This window comes from Branchiostoma lanceolatum, chromosome 9, assembly GCF_035083965.1.
Source record: "Branchiostoma lanceolatum isolate klBraLanc5 chromosome 9, klBraLanc5.hap2, whole genome shotgun sequence".
In the NCBI taxonomy this organism is placed as follows: domain Eukaryota; kingdom Metazoa; phylum Chordata; class Leptocardii; order Amphioxiformes; family Branchiostomatidae; genus Branchiostoma; species Branchiostoma lanceolatum.
The window spans coordinates 20,819,854-20,839,127 of NC_089730.1; the positions used below are offsets into that span (position 1 = coordinate 20,819,854).

At 43.2% G+C, this 19,274-nt stretch overlaps 2 protein-coding genes across 2 annotated transcripts; both read right to left on the reverse strand.

The window, feature by feature from the left end:
- Window positions 1-1,392: 1,392 nt before the first annotated feature.
- On the reverse strand, window positions 1,393-7,732 carry LOC136442697 (zinc finger protein 845-like). Its single transcript, XM_066439641.1, has 3 exons — window positions 6,233-7,732; window positions 5,897-6,084; window positions 1,393-3,384 (listed from the first exon to the last, which is right to left on the reverse strand). The coding sequence occupies exons 1-3, from the start codon at window positions 7,126-7,128 to the stop codon at window positions 2,120-2,122; spliced, it is 2,349 nt and encodes a 782-aa protein (XP_066295738.1). The 5' UTR covers window positions 7,129-7,732; the 3' UTR covers window positions 1,393-2,119.
- Window positions 7,733-8,094: 362 nt separating this feature from the next.
- On the reverse strand, window positions 8,095-13,263 carry LOC136442257 (zinc finger protein 721-like). Its single transcript, XM_066439024.1, has 2 exons — window positions 13,156-13,263; window positions 8,095-11,750 (listed from the first exon to the last, which is right to left on the reverse strand). Exon 2 carries the CDS (start codon window positions 11,739-11,741, stop codon window positions 8,520-8,522), a length of 3,222 nt encoding a protein of 1,073 aa, XP_066295121.1. The 5' UTR covers window positions 11,742-11,750; window positions 13,156-13,263; the 3' UTR covers window positions 8,095-8,519.
- Between the last annotated feature and the right edge of the window lie 6,011 nt (window positions 13,264-19,274).

Here is a 19,274-nt window from a genome sequence, read left to right on the forward strand (position 1 = left end):
TCTAATGTGTTGTAAGTATATTTTTGCACATAATTACATTTTGCAGCAAACATTATTAAGAAAAAATGTAATCATTTATCATAGATACTATTTGTTTCCACTTATTAATTGACAGCCCACGTTTCAAGAGTAAGTCTTTAACAGCTAGCAATATTAGGACTGTTTTCCAGAGCCCTTTGCACTGCTGTGAGTTAAGCCTTAATCCTTGAAGAGTGGGGCTGAATAGTTTCAGTAGTTATTACTTTCATGAAGTTGTGTTGTGTTTCGGCATCTGCATTGTAAATGCTGCTATGACAACTTTGATTGTTTATAGACTTTAACCAGTTGTCAATCTTGTATCTTCTGATTTAACCTGAATGCTTTACCTTCATTTACATAACGTTAGTGTTCTTTGAGTCTTCAGGATGACAGTATTGTGTATGGAGCAGATCATGAATATCTTTAGATCGAATCTTTCAGAGTTTTATAAACTGATCATGTTTCAGATTCAGGAGCAAATTTTATGCACTTTTTCATTATTTTTTGGCCACTTTTGCAGGGAATGCTGTGAACCAAAGACTATAATTTGTTGGCATTTCAAACCCTTTTCTAAGCATAGCCATAGAGTGTTAGTAATTTTTTAATTTAACTTTTAAGTGAAGGCGTTTCAGCACCATTTTGTGACAACAGCTTTTTTAGGTGTTTTGATGTGTTGTTTGCTTGGGTACTTATTCTGTACAAGTCATGTATTTTGTTGTTAAAGAGGAGCATATTTTGGACCTTAAACGTTATATTTTGGAATGAGGACCTAGTTTCGAACTATAGCAAGCCTTCTGAGATGTATTCTTTTATTTTATTTTACAGATTTATGTTTTTCACTGACTGTAGAAATATATGAAGTATTCCTGACTGTATCGTGTCTGTTGTTTTTGTGCTGAATGTAGACCGTCATTTGGGTCAAATCATCTGCCCGTTTTTTAACAACTGTAAACTTTGATATGGGGTCATGTGGGGTCATACGGAATTGCAGCCGACTCACCTCGGCAGGCAGCTGCAAAGGTCACGCGCATTTATACGCCGAATGGGAAAACTACACAATCTCATTCCTACGATCTAAAAGCCCTCTTAATATACTGCCATACAGTAAAGTTCGTCCCTCTCTGGCATTCACGTCAACGTTTTTACACACGGTTCAAGGTTTAGCGCGCACTATTTTCTTACCGCTACGTCACTGATTATACTGTGTGCTGCTACCTTCATGAAATGTACAAGGGTTAAAGGTCAAAGGTGGAAACCCTGATTACCAAAGTTGAAGACATGTCACAGTACAACCGCCGCCATGTTACTAATTACATCCTCCTGCAGTATCGTAAAGTATTTGACATGGCTTGACTAGCACAAAGGCAATGCACACCTGTGTAATTCGTGGTTTATTCAAAAGTATCATGCAGACAAAAGTGCAAAGGCACAACAATACTCCGAAGAGCAGAGGAATGACCAAACGTTCAAAATGCATGGAGTTACTTCAAAATAGATTGAAGTGTAACGTCGAAACTTTGGGTAAGTCTTTGTGACAATGACTGAAGTCTCGGGAAGGACAATTTTTTTAAATATCTACAGGCCTAGGCAACAACATGTTAAGCCCAAAAGTCTCAAGAAATGACTTAGCAATGTCAAGTATGTGTACGGAGAGATGAGCAAAATGCCAGCATATACTTGCAACAGATTGGCATTTTCAAGAAGGTTTGTTCCTTATCATTCACATCAGTTCTCGTGCAATAATGGCTACAGACAATGCTACAAGTACACATCTAAGAATTGTACTACAGAAATGGACGGAATTTCAGTGGCATACATATACAGTAAATTCAGTGGTACGAGTAAAGAATCTCCTATATTCGGACTTCCATGGGATTTACATTTAGGGCGTTTCTCCAGTGTGTTGTGCTATGTGACGAACTAAGGCGCGTTTCCTTTTGAGAAATATTGGTCGCAGTGGTCATATTTCTAGTTGTTTTTTACCAATGCGTTTATACATGTGTCGGGCTAAATCGCATTTCCTTACAGTGAAATAGTCGCACTGGTCACTATTGTAGAGTTTCTCACCTGTATCATATGTATTCAGTTCTCATATGCCGAGTTAGGCTGTATCCACACTTTCCACACATGTAGGCTTTTCACCGTTGTGTTTAGCCATGTGTCCGTCTAAACTGCCCTTAAGTGCAGCAGAATAGTCACACTGGTCACATCTGTAGGGCTTTTCACCTGTGTGTGTTCTCATATGTTTGGTTAGGCCAGATCTGTAAGCCGCCCTGAACCCGCACTCTCCACACATGTAGGGTCTCTCTCCAGTGTGTTTCACCATGTGATTTTGGAGACTGAGCTTCCACTTGGAAGAAAAGTCGCACTGATCACAATTGTAAGGTTTTTCATCTGTATGTTTCCTCTTATGTTGGGATAGATGGGACCTGACTGCCGTTCTATATCCGCACTCCCCACACATGTAGGGTTTCTCATCAGTATGTTTATTAGCCATGTGTAGATCGAAACTGTTTTTCTCTGCAGCAGAATATTCGCACTGGTCGCATTTGTACGGTTTTACACCTTTATGTTTTCTCATATGTACGGAAAGGCCGGTCCTATTGGCCGACCTGTATGCGCACTCTCCACACATGTAGGGCTTCTCTCCGGTGTGTTTATTCTTATGCTGGTCTAAAGCGCCTTTCTGTGATGTAGAATAGTCGCAATGGTCACACTTGTAGGGTTTTTCACCTGTATGGTTTTTCATATGTCTGTATAGGTGAGACCTGTTGGCCGTTCTGTACCCGCACTCCCCACACATGTAGGGTCTGTCTCCAGTGTGTTTAGCCAGGTGTTGGTCTAAACATCTTTTTTGTGCAGCAGAATAGTCACACTGGTTGCATTTGTACGGTTTCACACCTGTATGCTTTCTCATATGCACGGATAATTGAATCCCGTCGGCCGTTCTGAACCCGCACTTTTCACATATGTGGGGTTTTTCTCCAGTATGCTTTGCCATATGTCGCTTTAAATTGTATCTAGATGCAGACGAGTAGGTACACTGGCCACATCTATAGGGTTTCTCCCTTGTATGTGTTCTCATATGAGCTGATAGGTCAGCATTTGAAGCTGCCCTGTAGTCACACTCCGTACATACGAAGCGTTTGTCGACATTTAGTTTTGCCGTAAATCTGTCCGCCTGCTCTGTTGGACCATGCTCGGTAGGAGTGACAGATTTTAGCATGCTCGTCTCATTCCATGCCTCATCCTTGCCCTGCTGCCTTCCCGTGTCTGCTGCCGGATCCCTGATGTTATTTGTCTCGTTCCCAGGGGGTTCCGTCGACAGCTCGTCCACATCAACGTCGCTCTCACTTTCGTCCATTTCTAAGAACAACAATGTAAGAACGAACATATAATAGACAAAATATATAGTCATGTTTCCAGATGTTTCAAAAAGAGAGAAGAAACTACTAGGTGATCAACATTAGTTTAGCAATAGTTCTCAGTTTGTCTATCTTTTGGTTTTTCAATGTTAGAATGTAGCTGCTTATCAATTCATGATTTGCATTATGCTTCCTATAGACCATGTGTGGTCATATATGCATTTAGCCCATCTGGGCAGGAATATGCAATAAAGACTATTATTATCAATAAACTAGAAAGGTAACATTTGCGAGCAAAGGTATAATGTTTACCGTTACATGGACTAGCCCAGCAAACCTCTGCATTTTATTTCACTCAAAGACATCCCCATAGCATATATCGTGACAACCGGCCCCTACAACTCTGTCATGCTACTTTGCAACATCTCTTTGCAACATAGAGATTACCATGTAATCGAACACTACAGGGTGTCTGCCACATTACCAGTAACCATGGTGACGACCGTCTAGTCAAGTTCATTCACCTTAATACGTTGATAAAGGTTAGACATCGATTTAGTAAGATACGGCCAAACATAGTTACTCAAGCAACTGGATAAAATTTTGAATTTTGAGTAACGATTTTTTGCGTCATTCACCTTAGTTGTTTGAAACGGAAGAAGAAACGTAGCAGAAACCAATATGTTTCCCTTCGAAGACGGTAAACAGAATAATGCTAAATTGAAACGTAGGAACATTCCAATTCAATCAGCTGCCTATTCCGAAGTAGTTTATTAGCTACTGATAAAGCACTTTCATAGATTCGACTACGCATATATGTCAAATGTAAATACGCCTGGCTTGTAAAACAATTCTCGTCTCAACATTGTCTCCAGTTGCATAACAATACCCAGACGGGTTTTGTTTACGTCTCAGGGGGCTTCACCTTTGACACAGGATATGCGTAGTCGAATGTACGAAAGCGATTTGACATTTTCTTTTCTTCAACTTGTAAATATACGATGAAACTGCTTTCGAAGAGATCCCGTCTAACGTACTAGTGCATATATTTGAAGTTCTTAAAGGCTTCACTGTTTCCTTAGTCATGTACCAAAAGTTACATTTCACACGGGTTGAGCTGCGTAATGGAGTCAAGTTCATGACCTTGTAACGCCAAGCCCCCCTCCCCCATAGGCATGATGTACGATTCACTATCAAAATACTGTTGTGGATCTATCTTGCTGTTGTTTAAGCATCAAACATTGCCCATAGATAACTGATAAACGTCTTACCTGTGTACTGTTATTAATGGTGGGTCCAGAAAGCGTTCAGTCATGTAGACAACCGTCAAGATTTTCGATGAATGACCTTCTTGCATTTGGTCAAAATGGCGGTCTGTGCTTCCAGCGGTGAAAGGTCAAAGGGTACATACCTGATTACCCAACTGCAACCACAAATTACCGAATGTAGCATACACATCGTTTAGCGGTTTTTATCTGCTGTGTTGATGTGATCAACAGTTACTGTAGTGCCCTGTTTTATTCCCAAACCTTCGGTCAGAAAATGTATACGTATGGTACAAAATTGTGTTGTTCTGGGGTTAATCACCATGGGAATGGTAAAACATGTAAGACCTGTGCGTGTGTGTGTGTGTGTGTGTGTGTGTGTGTGTGTGTGTGTGTGTGTGTGTGTGTGCGTGTGCGTGTGTGTGTGTGTGTGTGTATGTGCGGGCGCGTGTGTTTGTTTTATTCAAAGCCTCAGTAACACGCTTTACCCTGTTATAACTTCTAAGTTATATAAATGACGCAGAATGTTCGATCACTGGATCCTGTGTTCATGTGCAGTTTCTTATATCAAACAAGGCCAGTACTTGAACAGAATGCTACCAATAGTAGAGAATAGATATTAAAACCAAAACTTCAACATCACTTACCAGTTACATATACGGACATTGAGTTGTGTATCAATACTATAACAATTCATCTGAACAGCCGATGACTACGTCATTAACACAGGCTACAATGAAGTATGAAAAATGTCTATACACGTTCTGTTACATTTCTTGTGTTTTCCTCAAACAAAACTGTTTATTTTCACTAGCATATAGCTAGCCTGTATCCAAAACTGATTTTCCGAGCAGAAAAACGGATAAAACTGGTCTCATTTTTTTTCGTTCGCTCATGTGAAGGGGAGTTCTTTCATATTCCCTTTGGCCCTTAGAATAGACTCTCGCTAGTTGGGCAACCCTGGCATGTAACTACATGTTCCGTGCTGAACCAACCAATACATAAATATGTCTGGACAGTTGATACGTTCTCAGGATAAGTGCTAAGCTACTTCTCACACTTGCAGGTTTTGTCGCAAACATGTTTGGCTATGCATGAGGACAGGACTAGCCTGAGTACCAGCCTTCTTAGCTGTCTGCTACCTAAGCTCCGCTCCTCACCAAGCCGGTAGCGGCTTGGACCGGACAGGCTTAGAGCTTGGTCTAAAACCAGAAAAGTCACATTAGTCATCTTTGAAGGTTTTCTCGCCTGCATGTTTTCTCATATGTCTGGATAGGTTGGACCTGTGGGCAGTCCTGTATTCACACTCGCCACAAATATATGGTTTGTGTCCGTTGTGTTTAGCGATGTGTTGGTGTAAGGCGGCTTTCCGTAGAGCAGAATATTCGCACTGGTCACACTTAAAAGGTTTCTCGCCTGTATGTATTCTCGTATGTCTGTAATAGTCAGACCTGCTAGCGGTCCTGTACCCGCATTCCCCGCACATGTAGGGTTTTTCTCCAGTGTGTTTTGCCATGTGTAGGTCTAAAGAAGTTTTCTGTGTGGTAGAATATTCGCACTGGTCACACTTACAGGGTTTCTCACCGGTATGTTTTCTCATATGTCGAGATAGAGTATCCGCACTCCCCGCACATATATGGTTTGTCGCCAGTATGTTTTGCCATGTGTCGGTCTAAGGTACCTTTCTGTGCAGCAGAATAGTCGCACTGGTTACATTTATAGGGTTTCAAACCTATATGTTTTCTAATGTGTTCGTTTAGATGAGATCTTCTAGCCGTTCTAAATCCGCACTCTCCACACCTGTAGGGTTTTTCTCCAGTGTGCATGGCCATGTGTTGTTCTAGATTGCCTTTCTGTGCAGCAGAATAGTCGCACTGGTTACATTTGTAGGGTCTCTCACCAGTATATGTTCTCATATGCTGGGCCAGGTGGGACCATTTGGGCGTCCTGTACCCGCACTCCCCGCATATGTAGGGATTGTGTTCACCGTTTTGAGCCAAGTGTCGGTCTAAATTGGCTTTCTGTGAGGCAATGTAGCCACACATGTCACACTTGTAGGATTTTGTGCCAGTGTGTTTAAGCTTGTGTTGATCTAAACTGCCTTTCTTTGCAGCAGCATAGTCGCACTGGTCGCACTTGAAGGGTTTCTCCCCTGTATGTGTTCTCATATGTTGGGTCAGGTGGGACCTTTTGGGCGTCCTGTACCCGCACTCTCCACATATGAAGGGCGCTTTTAGAGCATACTTTTCTCTAGGTGAGTCCATCTGTTCTGTATGGGCCTGTGCAAGCTCGTTGGATGACGATTTCTTGTCGGGCTCCTCAAAGATTGCGATGCTCGTTTCCTCGTGTAGCATGTTCTCTCGTTCTTTGACCTGCTGCCTTCCGGTTTCTGCTGCAAGATCCTCTCCGTTTGCGGTCTCGTTTCCAGGATGTCTAGTTGACGGTCCTTCAGCAGAAACCCCGTATCTTGACAGGTCCATTTCTGGAAACTATGGGAGAATATACAGTGTAGAAAGATTGACAACGACTTGTTGATATTTTCAATCGCATCCACTTGTTACATTGCCTCTACTATAGGACAGGGCATTGGGTTATCGCAAGGAGTAATCAGTTTCTTTAAATGTCTGCTTTAGAATATATCCGTTATCACCGTCAAAAATTTAATACATGTTGTCCCCAAGTTCATGGGCAGCCTCCTTTGGAGATCTTCCAGGTTTGGTTGGCTTTTTTGTTTGGACGGGAAGCGCTGATTTGCTATTTTTAACATATGACTCATGTTCTCAAGTGCCAGGGTAGGTCAATACCACACTGAGGTAGGGCGTATTGTGTTACCTGCTAGGCGATATATGGACCATGGCTTTCAGATGCTATGGGAGAGAAAAGAGAGCTAAAATGTATCCGTTCTGAGCAGTGTACAAATCTAGAGTTCTGAGCTTAACCTCGTCCACATTGCATCCCGCTGCAGATGTCTGCCCTATGAACAACATGCCACTCAATATGCCCCCCTCCCACACGTATAGCCCACCTATGTTTTTCTCGGATTACACCCCTGAAATTAAGTAGCTTCTACAGTAGCGAGCCACAGCGAGCGTTTGAACAAATGTCTTACCCGTCTATCAAAGCGGTTTATAGTTGATATAGAGCAGCGGAATGTTGAAAAATCGTCTCAGATTGGAGAGAAATTACACCCCTCGATAGGCTAAAAATGTCGCGTAATTAGTCTGCTTCACTGGCCAAATCTGGCGCTCCCCAAAGGTCACACTTGCCAAACCTGATTACCTAGATCTAGGGTTGTGTCGCCACGACCGCATGCCGATTACAGTTTCCTGTACAGTTTAAACCAGTTTATTTGCCGTTATCATATTTGTAGTGAAGGCAAACTATAAGAGAGAGCTTCATCACTGTGCTGTGATTGTAGAACTAAAATTTTGATTTAGACGGGAAACTTGTGCATCAATGTCTTTTATTTCCTAAAAGATATGAAGTGACATGACATACATTGGTTGCGTACAGTGGATCTGCGACATCCTACTTATTGCAAACAAATGACTTGGATCATATCGCGATAGTTACCTAGACTAATGCTAAACGTTACTTTGGGACCATGGTGTCTTAATCACCAGTTATTTTTCTTATGGCAAAGGTCGTATGTTTTCTCATATGGTATGATATTTATTAGGTAATCAATGTTCAAAGCATACTACCCAATCCTTTCACACATATGGGGTTCATCTAGTCTGTGTAACGCAAAATTTGCTGTCCGGGTCTGTAATGGTCCGTCAGGGGGATAACCGGCGTCGGGCGGCCGCTATAAGCGACATTCAATCAGGATACGGTTCATCGTGTCTGAGTGTTCAGCGATGTGTTCGTCTTACACTTGGCAGGTCTCTCCAGCGTGTTTGGCCATGTGTTGGTCTAAATTGCACTTCTGGGCAGCAGAATAGTCACACTGGTCACATTTGTAGGGCTTTTCACCTGTATGTATTCTCATATGAATGGCGAGGTGAGGTTTGTCGGTTGTCCTGTATCCACACTCTCCGCACATGTAGGGTTTTTCACCTGTATGTTTTCTCATATGTACGGAAAGGGAGGAACTCTTGGCCGTCCTGAATCCGCACTCTTCACACATGTAGCGCTTTTCTCCAGTATGTTTCGCCATGTGAATGTCTAAAGACGCCTTCTTTGTAGCAGAATATTCGCATCGGTCACACTTGTAGGGCTTCTCTACGCTGTGTGTAGCCATGTGTCGGACTAAATATCTCTTCACTGCAGCAGAATAGTCGCACTGGTCACATTTGTAGGGTCTCTTGCCTGTATGCTTTTTCATATGTATGGAAAGGTTAGACTTGTCGGCTGTCCTGTAGCCACACTCATCACACATGTAGGGTTTTTCTCCGGTGTGTTTAGCCATATGTCGGTCTAGATTTTGTTTATGTGAAGAAGAATAGTCGCACTGGCCACATTTGTAGGGGTTTTGACCTGTATGTATTCTCATATGCCCTGACAGGTTAGACCTTTCGGCTGTTCGGTATCCGCACTCCCCACACATGTATGGCTTTTCTCCAGTGTGTGTAGCCATGTGTTGATCTAAAGAACTCTTCCGTGCAGCAGAATATTCGCACTGGTCACATTTGTAGGGTTTTTCATCTGTATGCTTTCTCATATGTGTGGTTAGTTGAGACCTGCCAGCTGTCCTGAACTCGCACTCTCCACACATGTATGGTTTTTCTCCGGTGTGCGTAGCCATATGTCTGTCTAAGTGGCCCTTCCTTGCTGCAGAATAGTCGCACTGGTCACATTTATAGGGTTTCTCTCCAGTATGTTTTCTATTGTGTATTACCAAGTCAGCGTTTGCAGCTGCCCTGTAGTCACATTCCGTGCACGCGAAGCGTTTGTCTATGTAACGTTCTCCTCCGGTGTGCGTAGTCATATGTCGGTCTAAGTGGCCTTTCCTTGCTGCAGAATAGTCGCACTGGTCACATTTATAGGGTTTCTCTCCAGTATGTTTTCTGTTGTGTATTACCAAGTCTTTCTTTAAAGCTGCCCTGTAGTCACATTCCGCACACGCGAAGCGTTTGTCTACAGTGCGTTTCCCCGCAAGCCCGTCCGTCTGCTCTGTCCGATCCTGTACGGGAGGATGGCCAGGCTTTACCTCGCACGTTTCCTCACATGGAATGTCATCTTCCTTGTCCAGCTGCCTTCCTGTGACTGTTGCTGGCTCCTCACTGATACTTTTCTCGTACACAAGGTGTTCAGCTGGCAGCTCGTCCACAGGAATCTCGCCTATTGTCTCGTCCATTTCTAACAACTGCAACGAAATGTTGGAGAGACCTGTAGGGCGTTCTGTTTCGATGGGTTTTTCTGCAGTATGATTAGCCATATGTTTGTTCAAATCCCTTTTTCGCACAGAAGAATAGTCGCACTGGTCACATTTATAGGGTTTCTCACCTGTATGTGTTCTCATATGTTCGGTTAGGTAAGACTTTCTGGTCGTTCTGAATCCGCACTCTCCACACATGTAGGGTTTTTCTCCAGTGTGTTTATCGAGATGTCGATCTAAATTCCTTTTCTTTGTAGCAGAATATTCGCATTGGTCACATTTAAATGGTTTCTCACCTGCATGTATTTTCATGTGTTGGGATAAGTAAGACCGGTCAGCCGTCGTGAATCCACACTCTCTACACTTGTAGGGTTTTTCACCAGTGTGTTTAGCCATGTGTATGCCTAAAGACCTCTTGTGCGCAGCAGAATAGTCGCACTGGTCACATTTGTACGGTTTCTCACCTGTATGTTTTCTCACATGGTCGGTTAGGTGAGACCGGTCAGCCGTTCTGAATCCACACTCTCCACACTTGTAGGGTTTTTCACCAGTGTGTACAGCCATGTGTATGCCTAAAGACCTCTTGCGTGCAGCAGAATAGTCGCACTGGTCACATTTGTATGGTTTCTCACCTGTATGTTTTCTCATATGTTCGGTTAGGCGAGACCTGTTGGCCGTTCTTAATCCACACTCTTTACACATGTAAGGGTTGTCTCCTGTATGATTTCTCATATGTTCGGATAAGTAAGACCTGACGGCAGTTCTGAATTCGCACTCCCCACACTTGTAGGGTTTTTCACCAGTGTGTTTAGCCATGTGTTGGTCTAAAGACTTCTTGTGTGCAGAAGAATAGTCACACTGGTTACATCTGTAGGGTTTCTCACCTGTATGTTTTCTCATATGCACGGATAGGTAAGAACTGTCGGCCGTTCTGAATCCGCACTCTCCACACTGGTAGGGCTTATCTCCGGTGTGTTTAGCCATGTGTTTGTTCAAATTACTTTTTCGCACAGAAGAATAGTCGCACTGGTCACATTTGTAGGGTTTCTCACCGGTATGTTTTCTCATATGTTCGGATAGGGTAGACCTGCCGGCCGTTCTGAATCCGCACTCCCCACACATGTAGGGTTTTTCTCCCGTATGTTTTCTCATATGTTGAGTTAGGAAAGCCTCGTCAGTTGTCCTGTATCCGCACTCTCCACACATGTAGGGTCTGTCTCCAGTGTGCTTAGCCATGTGTCGATCTAAATTGTTTTTCTTTGCAGCAGAATAGTCGCATTGGTCACATTTAAAGGGTTTCTCACCTGTATGTATTCTCATATGTTCGAATAAGTAAGACCTGTCGGCCGTTCTGAATTCGCACTCTCCACACATGTAGGGTTTATCTCCAGTGTGTTTAGCCATGTGTCGGTCTAAATTGCCTTTGTGTGCAGCAGAATAGTCGCACTGGTCACATTTGTAGGGTTTCTCACCTGTATGTTTTCTGTTGTGTATTAACAGGCTAGCCTTTGAAGCGCCCCTAAAGTCACACTCCGCACACGCGAAGCGTTTGTCCGCAGTACGTTTCACCGCCAGCCTGCCCGTCTGCTCTGTTCCACCCCGTACGGAAAGTTTGTCGGATTTCACCTCGCAAGTTTCCTCGCCAGGAACGTCCTCTTCCTTGTCCTGGCGCTTTGCTGTTTCTGTTGCCGGGTTCTCTTGGCTGATTGTCTCGTTCCCAGGGTGTTCAGCTGACAACTCCTCCATAGCAACCTCAATGCTTATCTCGTCCATTTCTAAGAGCTGGAACAATTCATATAAGATTTTAAGAAAAACATAACTTCTCATCGAAAAATAGAACAATAATACCCGCGAGGTGACGTTCCATATCATATCATGTCAAACCAAGGAGGTTGCACAGGGAAACATAAACAATGGCGCCTATGTCGCATTTGCTCGCGGCAGCTCACAATAATATATATTCAAATATATATGTGAAATTTCCATCTTAAAGTAAGCTCGCCGGCAGCTCCGGGCCGTCATTCGGCTTTTTGGCGCAAAATCACACGAGATCTCGCGAAACTCGCAAAACAGGGCGAGATCTCGCGAGGTCACATCAGAACTTCAAATCTAAATGTATTACCACTCGCGGACGTGTGCTGAGCTTTCTCTAAATGCTACGGCCCTGCAGTTTTCGCCATCATCTTTATGACAAATGTCCCTACAAGTTGATATAAATTCTGACAGGGTAGCACGAAGAGAAGTTATTCTATATCATTTCAAAGTTAGGACATGTCATGCATACAAAAAACAGCGACCGTTACTTTCTGTTACTTTCTTCTCCGTCAATCTTATACCAAACTTCCCCCGACAAGAACTGGCGCCTTGCTCTGACGTTTTTGTATGCAAAATAACTTAGACCGCATGTCTGAAAAGAAATTTTGTCTAATTGGAGGTAAAGTTTGGCGGGAAGTCGGAATGGGCCAGTTCGGACGCCATTTTCCGGTCTGTCGCAAAATCGCTAATTTGCATAAAATGGCCGAAATCTATTGTCGGTAGGTCGTTTCCCTGTGGGTTGGTGCCTTGTATCCGAACTAATGCCGTAAAAAGATAAATTTTCGCGGTGGTTTTATGTTTACGTTGTTCATGGTGACCACTCACTAACCTACTAGTAAAACCACTGCGAATACTAGTATACTGCGAAATTAAAATATACCATTTTCTTACTACCGCAAAATTACATCCTCGCGAACATTATCCTTTTACAGTATCATAACCGGTATTTTTTGCTAAATTCTGAAAGGCCTCATTTATATTGAGACTCAGCTAGACACAGCTATATTGAGACACAGCTAGACACTATACACCCCCCCCCCCACTACTTTGTACAGACAAGGACATTATATAATGTCCGTGGTACAGACAACAGAAACCATTCCCAGCACCAGTACTACCCATCAAGTGTAGCAGATTCAACAACAAGTTGATGTTGGCTAACCAACCTAAAGAAGAAGAAGATGTTGAAACTGAAGTTACGGATCCAAATTCAGAAAGTTAAACATAACGCCAACTCGTTATTACCACCCCTCCCGCAGTACATCAAAACCGCCCAAGGATAATTTTTTAACACACACAAAATTTCCTCGTGTTCTAATCTTACCGTCGTACTAGCATTAATCAGTGAATAGGTACTTCACAAACGTCTTACCTGTGTTCTGCTATAACTTTAGGGTCGACAGAGTGTTAAAATGCCTTGAAAATCGTCTAAGATTTACGGCAGAAATCCTTTTGTCGCTGGTCAAAATGGCCGGCAAGCTCAATCTGTTACGCGCCGATTTGAGGCACAAGACATGGTCACGTAAAAACTCAATAGTCCTCGAACGAAAGGCCAAATCATGCATATAAATGTGTCCTCGTAATATCAAGACGTTCCTCAAGCCCCTGCAATAAAGCGGGGTATCTAAACTTCTCCAAGAAGCAAGATTTCTCGAGTTAAAGATGACACATTTTCCAAGGTTTTCCCTATGGTTTAAGTATTACACTCCGGACCAAGAACGCACCATATGGGGGTTTCGCGGCATGCGGTTTGAGGGCGACACTCCACTGTTTCCGGGTCACACTCAGCGTGACGGCAGAATACTGGCAAGACAAAGCAAAAGAAATGTTTCGTGTTGATTCTGATGACAGTTGACTGTGTTCGGGCGGGAAGCGCGCAAGGAGGCGGCCCACTGTAGTACACGTTTTAAAGTAACGTTAACGATGGCATTGTATATAATGTTCTGGCACACTTTCTACTTATACTGTTAAAATTTTTGGCTTTTATACCCTCCGAATTATAACTGAAAATCGTTCCATGGACAACGTTAAGATTGCATTATCAAACGGGTTATACCCGCCAACTAAATACAGGCTTGATACTGTTCTTTAGCAAAACTTCGTAAGTGTTCTATAACATACTTAAAATACTTTTCCGTTTCACGTCTGTGCCTATATGGGTGTACACACGCCCTTCAGAAGGCAAGGTTAAAATTGGGTATGACCCAATTCTAAAATGAAAACTTTTCGTTTGACACCTGTGCCTATATGGGTATACACACGCCCTTGAGAAAGCAAGGTTGAAATTGGGTCAATGAAATGACCCAATTCTAAAAGGAAAACTTTCCGCCCTACGTCCGTGCCTATATGGGTGTACACACGCCCTTGAACAGGCTAGGTTAATATTGGGTCAATGGAATATTTAATGACACAATTCTAAAAGGAAAACTTTCCGTCCTTCGTCCGTGCCTAAATTGTTGTACACACGACCTTGAGAAAGCAAGGTTGAAATTGGGTCAATGAAATGACCCAATTCTAAAAGGAAAACTTTTTCGTCCTACGTCCGTGCCTACATGGGTGTAACGTTACACACGCCCTTGAGAAGGCGAGGTTGACATTGGGTCAATGGAATGACCCAATTCTAAAATGAAAACTTTTCCGTTTGACGTCCGTGCCTATATGGGTGTACAAATGACCTTGAGAAGCCAAGGTTGAAATTGGGTCAATGGAATGACCCAATTCTAAAAGGAAAACTATTCTGTTTGACGTCCGTACCTATATGGGTGTACACACGCCCTTGACAAAGCAAGGTTGAAAATTGGGTCAATGAAATGACCCAATTCTAAAAGGAAAACTTTCCGCCCTACGTCCGTGCCTATATGGGTGTATACACGCCCTTGAGAAGGCGAGGTTGATATTGGGTCGATGGAATGACCCAATTCTAAAATGAAAACTTTTACGTTTGACGCTCGTGCCTATATGGGTGAACACACGCCCTTGAGAAGCTAAGGTTGACATTGGGTCAATGGAATGACCCAATTCTATAATCAAAGACTTTTCCGTCCTACGTCCGTGCCTATATGGGTGTACACACGCCCTTGAGAAGCCAAGGTTGAAATTGGGTCAATGGAAAGACCCAATTCTAAAATAAAGTACTTTTCTGTTTGACGTCCGTGCCTATATTGGAGTACAGATGCCCTTGAGAAGCCAAGGTTGACATTGGGTCGATGGAATGACCCAATTCTATAATCAAAGACTTTTCCGTTTGACGTCCGTGTCTATATGGGAGTACACACGGCCCTGAGAAGCCAAGGTTGAAATTGGGTCAATGGAATGACCCAATTCTAAAATGAAAACTTTTCCGTTTGACGTCCGTGCATATATGGGAGTACACACGGCCCTGAGAAGCCAAGGTTGAAATTGGGTCAATGGAATGACCCAATTCTAAAATGAAAACTTTTACTTTGACGCCCGTGCCTATATGGGTGTACACACGCCCTTAAGCCGGCGTCAATATTCATGCGAGCGTCGGCCGAATTCGTAAATCGCCCAAAGCTCGCCGAATTTCAAAATCGCCCGAGCATATTTGGATCAATTTGATTTCTAAAAATTGACCGAAGCCCGCATAATCGACAGAACGTCGGCCGTCCTTCGGCCGAAAATACCCATTTGGAGCTCGCCGACACGTCAGCCGAGCTGAATTCTTGATTTGTGACGGGGGTTTAAGAAGGCAAGGTTGACATTGCGTCAATAGAACGAGGGCATTGTATATAATGTCCTAACACACTTTCTAGTTTACACTGTTTTCAGCTCTTATACCCTGAAAATCATAGCTAAGAGCGTTTCTTAAGAACGTTTAGAATTGCATTATTAAGCGGGTTCTATCCGCTAACTAAAGACGGGAAACTCTTGTTTGGAAAAGTTTGTAAGTTCTATTCCATACGTGTGAGTTTTCATTGTTAGGAACTTACGGTCGTACACTATAAGGACGGAATGTTTTTTGCACTCTTAGTGGCTTTTGTGTAATTTATACCCATATAACCTACTTTCCAAGCAGAGGTCGTGGGGGAAGATTGACTTATTTTATCATATGCCTCGTTGGTTATACACCCACTTCTTAGGACGGACAATTCTTTTATGTCATTCCATTGACCCAATGTCAACCTTGGCTTCTCAAGGGCGTGTGTACACTCATATAGGCACGGACGTAGGACAGAAAAGTTTAAGTTTTAGAGTTGGGTCATTCCATTGACTCAATTTCAACCTTGCATTCTCAAGGCCGTGTGTACACCAACATAGGCACGGACGTAGGACGGAAAAGTCTTTGATTATAGAATTGGGTCATTCCATTGACCCAATGTCAACATTAGCTTCTCAAGGGCGTGTGTACACCAACATAGGCACGGCGTAGGACAGAAAAGTCTTTGATTATAGAATTGGGTAATTCCATAGACCCAATTTCAACTTTGACTTCTCAATGTTGTGTGTACACCCATATAGGTACGGACGTCAAACGGAATGTTTTCATTTTAGAATTGGGTCATTTCATTGACCCAATTTCAACCTTGCCCTCTCAAGGGCGTGTGTACACCAACATAGGCACGGACGTAGGACGGAAAAGTTTTCATTATAGAATTTTGGGTCATTCCATTGACCCAATTTCAACCTTGTCTTCTCAAGGGCGTGTGTACACCCATATAGGCACGGACGTCAATCGGAAACTGTTTTCATTTTAGCATTGGGTCATTCCATTGACCCAATTTCAACCTTGGCTTGTCAAGGGCGTGTGTATACCCATATAGACACGGACGTCAAACGGAGAAGTACTTCATTTTAGAATTGGGTCATTCCATTGATCCAATTTCAAACTTGGCTTCTCAAGGGCGTGTGTACACCAACATAAGCACGGCGTAGGACAGAAAAGTTTTTGATTTTAGAAACGGGTCATTCCATTGACCCAATTTCAACTTTGGCTTCTCAATGTAGTGTGTACACCCATATAGGTACGGACGTCAAACGGAATGTTTTCATTTTAGAATTGGGTCATTCTATTGACCCAATGTCAACCTTGCCCTCTCAAGGGCGTGTGTACACCAACATAGGCACGGACGTCAAACGGAAAAGTTTTCATTTTAGAATTGGGTCATTCCATTGACCCAATGTCAACCTTGGCTTCTCAAGGGCGTGTGTACACCCATATAGGTACGGTCGTGAAACGGAAAAATTTTCATTTTAGAATTGGGTCATTCCATTGACCCAATGTCAACCTCGCCTTCTCAAGGGCGTGTGTACACTCATATAGGCACGGACGTAGGACGGAAAAGTTTAAGTTTTAGAGTTGGGTCATTCCATTGACTCAATTTCAACCTTGCCTTCTCAAGGGCGTGTGTACACCAGCATAGGCACGGCGTAGGACAGAAAAGTCTTTGATCATAGAATGGGTCATTCCATTGACCCAATGTCAACCTTGGGTTCTCAAGGGCGTGTGTACACCAACATAGGCACGGCGTAGGACAGAAAAGTCTTTGATTATAGAATTGGGTAATTCCATAGACCCAATGTCAACTTTGGCTTCTCAATGTCGTTTGTACACCCATATAGGCACGGGCGTCAAATGGAAAAGTTTTCATTATAGAATTGGGTCATTCCATTGACCCAATTTCAACCTTGCCCTCTCAAGGGCGTGTGTACACCAACATAGGCACGGACGTAGGACGGAAAGTTTTCATTATAGAATTTTGGGTCATTCCATTGACCCAATTTCAACCTTGCCTTTTCAAGGGCGTGTGTACACTCATATAGGCACGGACGTCGAACGGAAAAAGTTTTCAGTATAGAATATTGGGTCATCCAATTGACCCAATGTCAACCTTGCCTTTTCAAGGCCGTGTGTACACCCATACAGGCACGGACGTCGAACTGAAAAGTTTATTTTATAGAATTGGGTCATTCCATTGACCCAATTTCAACCTTGGCTTCTCAGGGGCGTGTGTACACCCATATAGACACGGACGTCAAACGGAAAAGTACTTCATGTTATTATTGGGTCATTCCATTGACCCAATGTCAACCTTGTCTTCTCAAGGGCGTGTGTACACCCATATAGGCACGGACGTAGGACGGAAAAGTTTTCATTATAGAATTGGGTCATTCCATTGACCCAATGTCAACCTTGTCTTCTCAAGGGCGTGTGTACACCCATATAGGCACGGACGTAGGACGGAAAAGTTTTTATTTTAGAATTGGGTCATTCCATTGACCCAATGTCAACCTTGGCTTGTCAAGGGCGTGTGTACACCCATATAGACACGGACGTCAAACGGAGAAGTACTTCATTTTAATTGGGTCATTCCATTGACCCAATTTCAACCTTGCCCTCTCAAGGGCGTGTGTACACCAACATAGGCACGGACGTAGGACGGAAAAGTTTTCATTATAGAATTGGGTCATTCCATTGACCCAACGTCAACCTTGTCTTCTCAAGGGCGTGTGTACACCCATATAGGCACGGGCGTCAAATGGAAAAGTTTTCATTTTAGAATTGGGTCATTCCATTGACCCAATATCAACCTTTGCTTGTCAAGGGCGTGTGTACACCAACATAGGCACGGACGTCAAACGGAAAAGTTTTCATTATAGAATTGGGTCATTCCATTGACCCAATGTCAACCTTGCCTTTTCAAGGGTGTGTGTACATCCATATAGGCACGGACGTCAAACGGAAAAGTTTTCCTTTTTTAGAATTGGGTCATTCCATTGACCCAATTTCAACTTTGGCTTCTCAATGTAGTGTGTACACCCATATAGGTACGGACGTAGGACGGAAAAGTTTTGATTTTAGAATTGGGTCATTCCATTGACCCAATGTCAACCTTGGCTTCTCAAGGTCGTGTGTACACCCATATATACACGGGCGCCAAACGTAAAAGTTGTAATTTTAGAATTGGGTCATTCCATAGATCCAATTTCAACCTTGCTTTCTCAAGGGCGTGTGTACACCTATATCAGGCACGGACGTCAAACGGAAAATTCTTTCATTTTAGAATTGGGTCTGCTTTCATGAAGGTTGCCTCCAGAGTGCCGAAGCCACCGTCTTCTTTGGGCTTCTCCAACTTTTCCCGGAACTCAGCCCTCTTAGTATGTCTCAACTGCTTCTGAGCATATACAAGCTTACCGCAGCGAGCACAGACACTTTTGGTGACGTATGCCCGGTAGGTGTCGTCTGTTCCGTACTGGGCGCCCAGTAAGGATCAGTAAGGAGCCGGTTAATTTGCACTGCATGACAAATTCTAAAATAAGAAAAGTATTCTAACATATTGTAAGACTCCAATCATGGTAGTCAAAGACGATAGGAGACGAATGTGACGGGAAGAAGGTCTATAATCAGGAACACAACATAGAACAAAGAATCTCTCTCTCTTGGGTCGTACCACTCTCCGCCCGGGGGGTGGCGGCTTCAACTATTCGAACTTTACACTCTTCCCCCCTATCTAAAATGAAATTCTCCTGAAT

Coding starts and splice junctions, on each gene's coding strand:
- LOC136442697 (XM_066439641.1), bottom strand. CDS start 7,128: ATGGACCTGTCAAGATACGGGGTTTCTGCTGAAGGACCGTCAACTAGA. Junction 6,085..6,232: donor ACATATGAGAAAACATACCG/GTGAGAAACCCT, acceptor TGACTATTACAG/ACATACGAGAATACATACAG. Junction 3,385..5,896: donor ACATATGAGAAAACATGCAG/GCGAGAAAACCT, acceptor TGTTGTTCTTAG/AAATGGACGAAAGTGAGAGC.
- LOC136442257 (XM_066439024.1), bottom strand. CDS start 11,741: ATGGACGAGATAAGCATTGAGGTTGCTATGGAGGAGTTGTCAGCTGAA.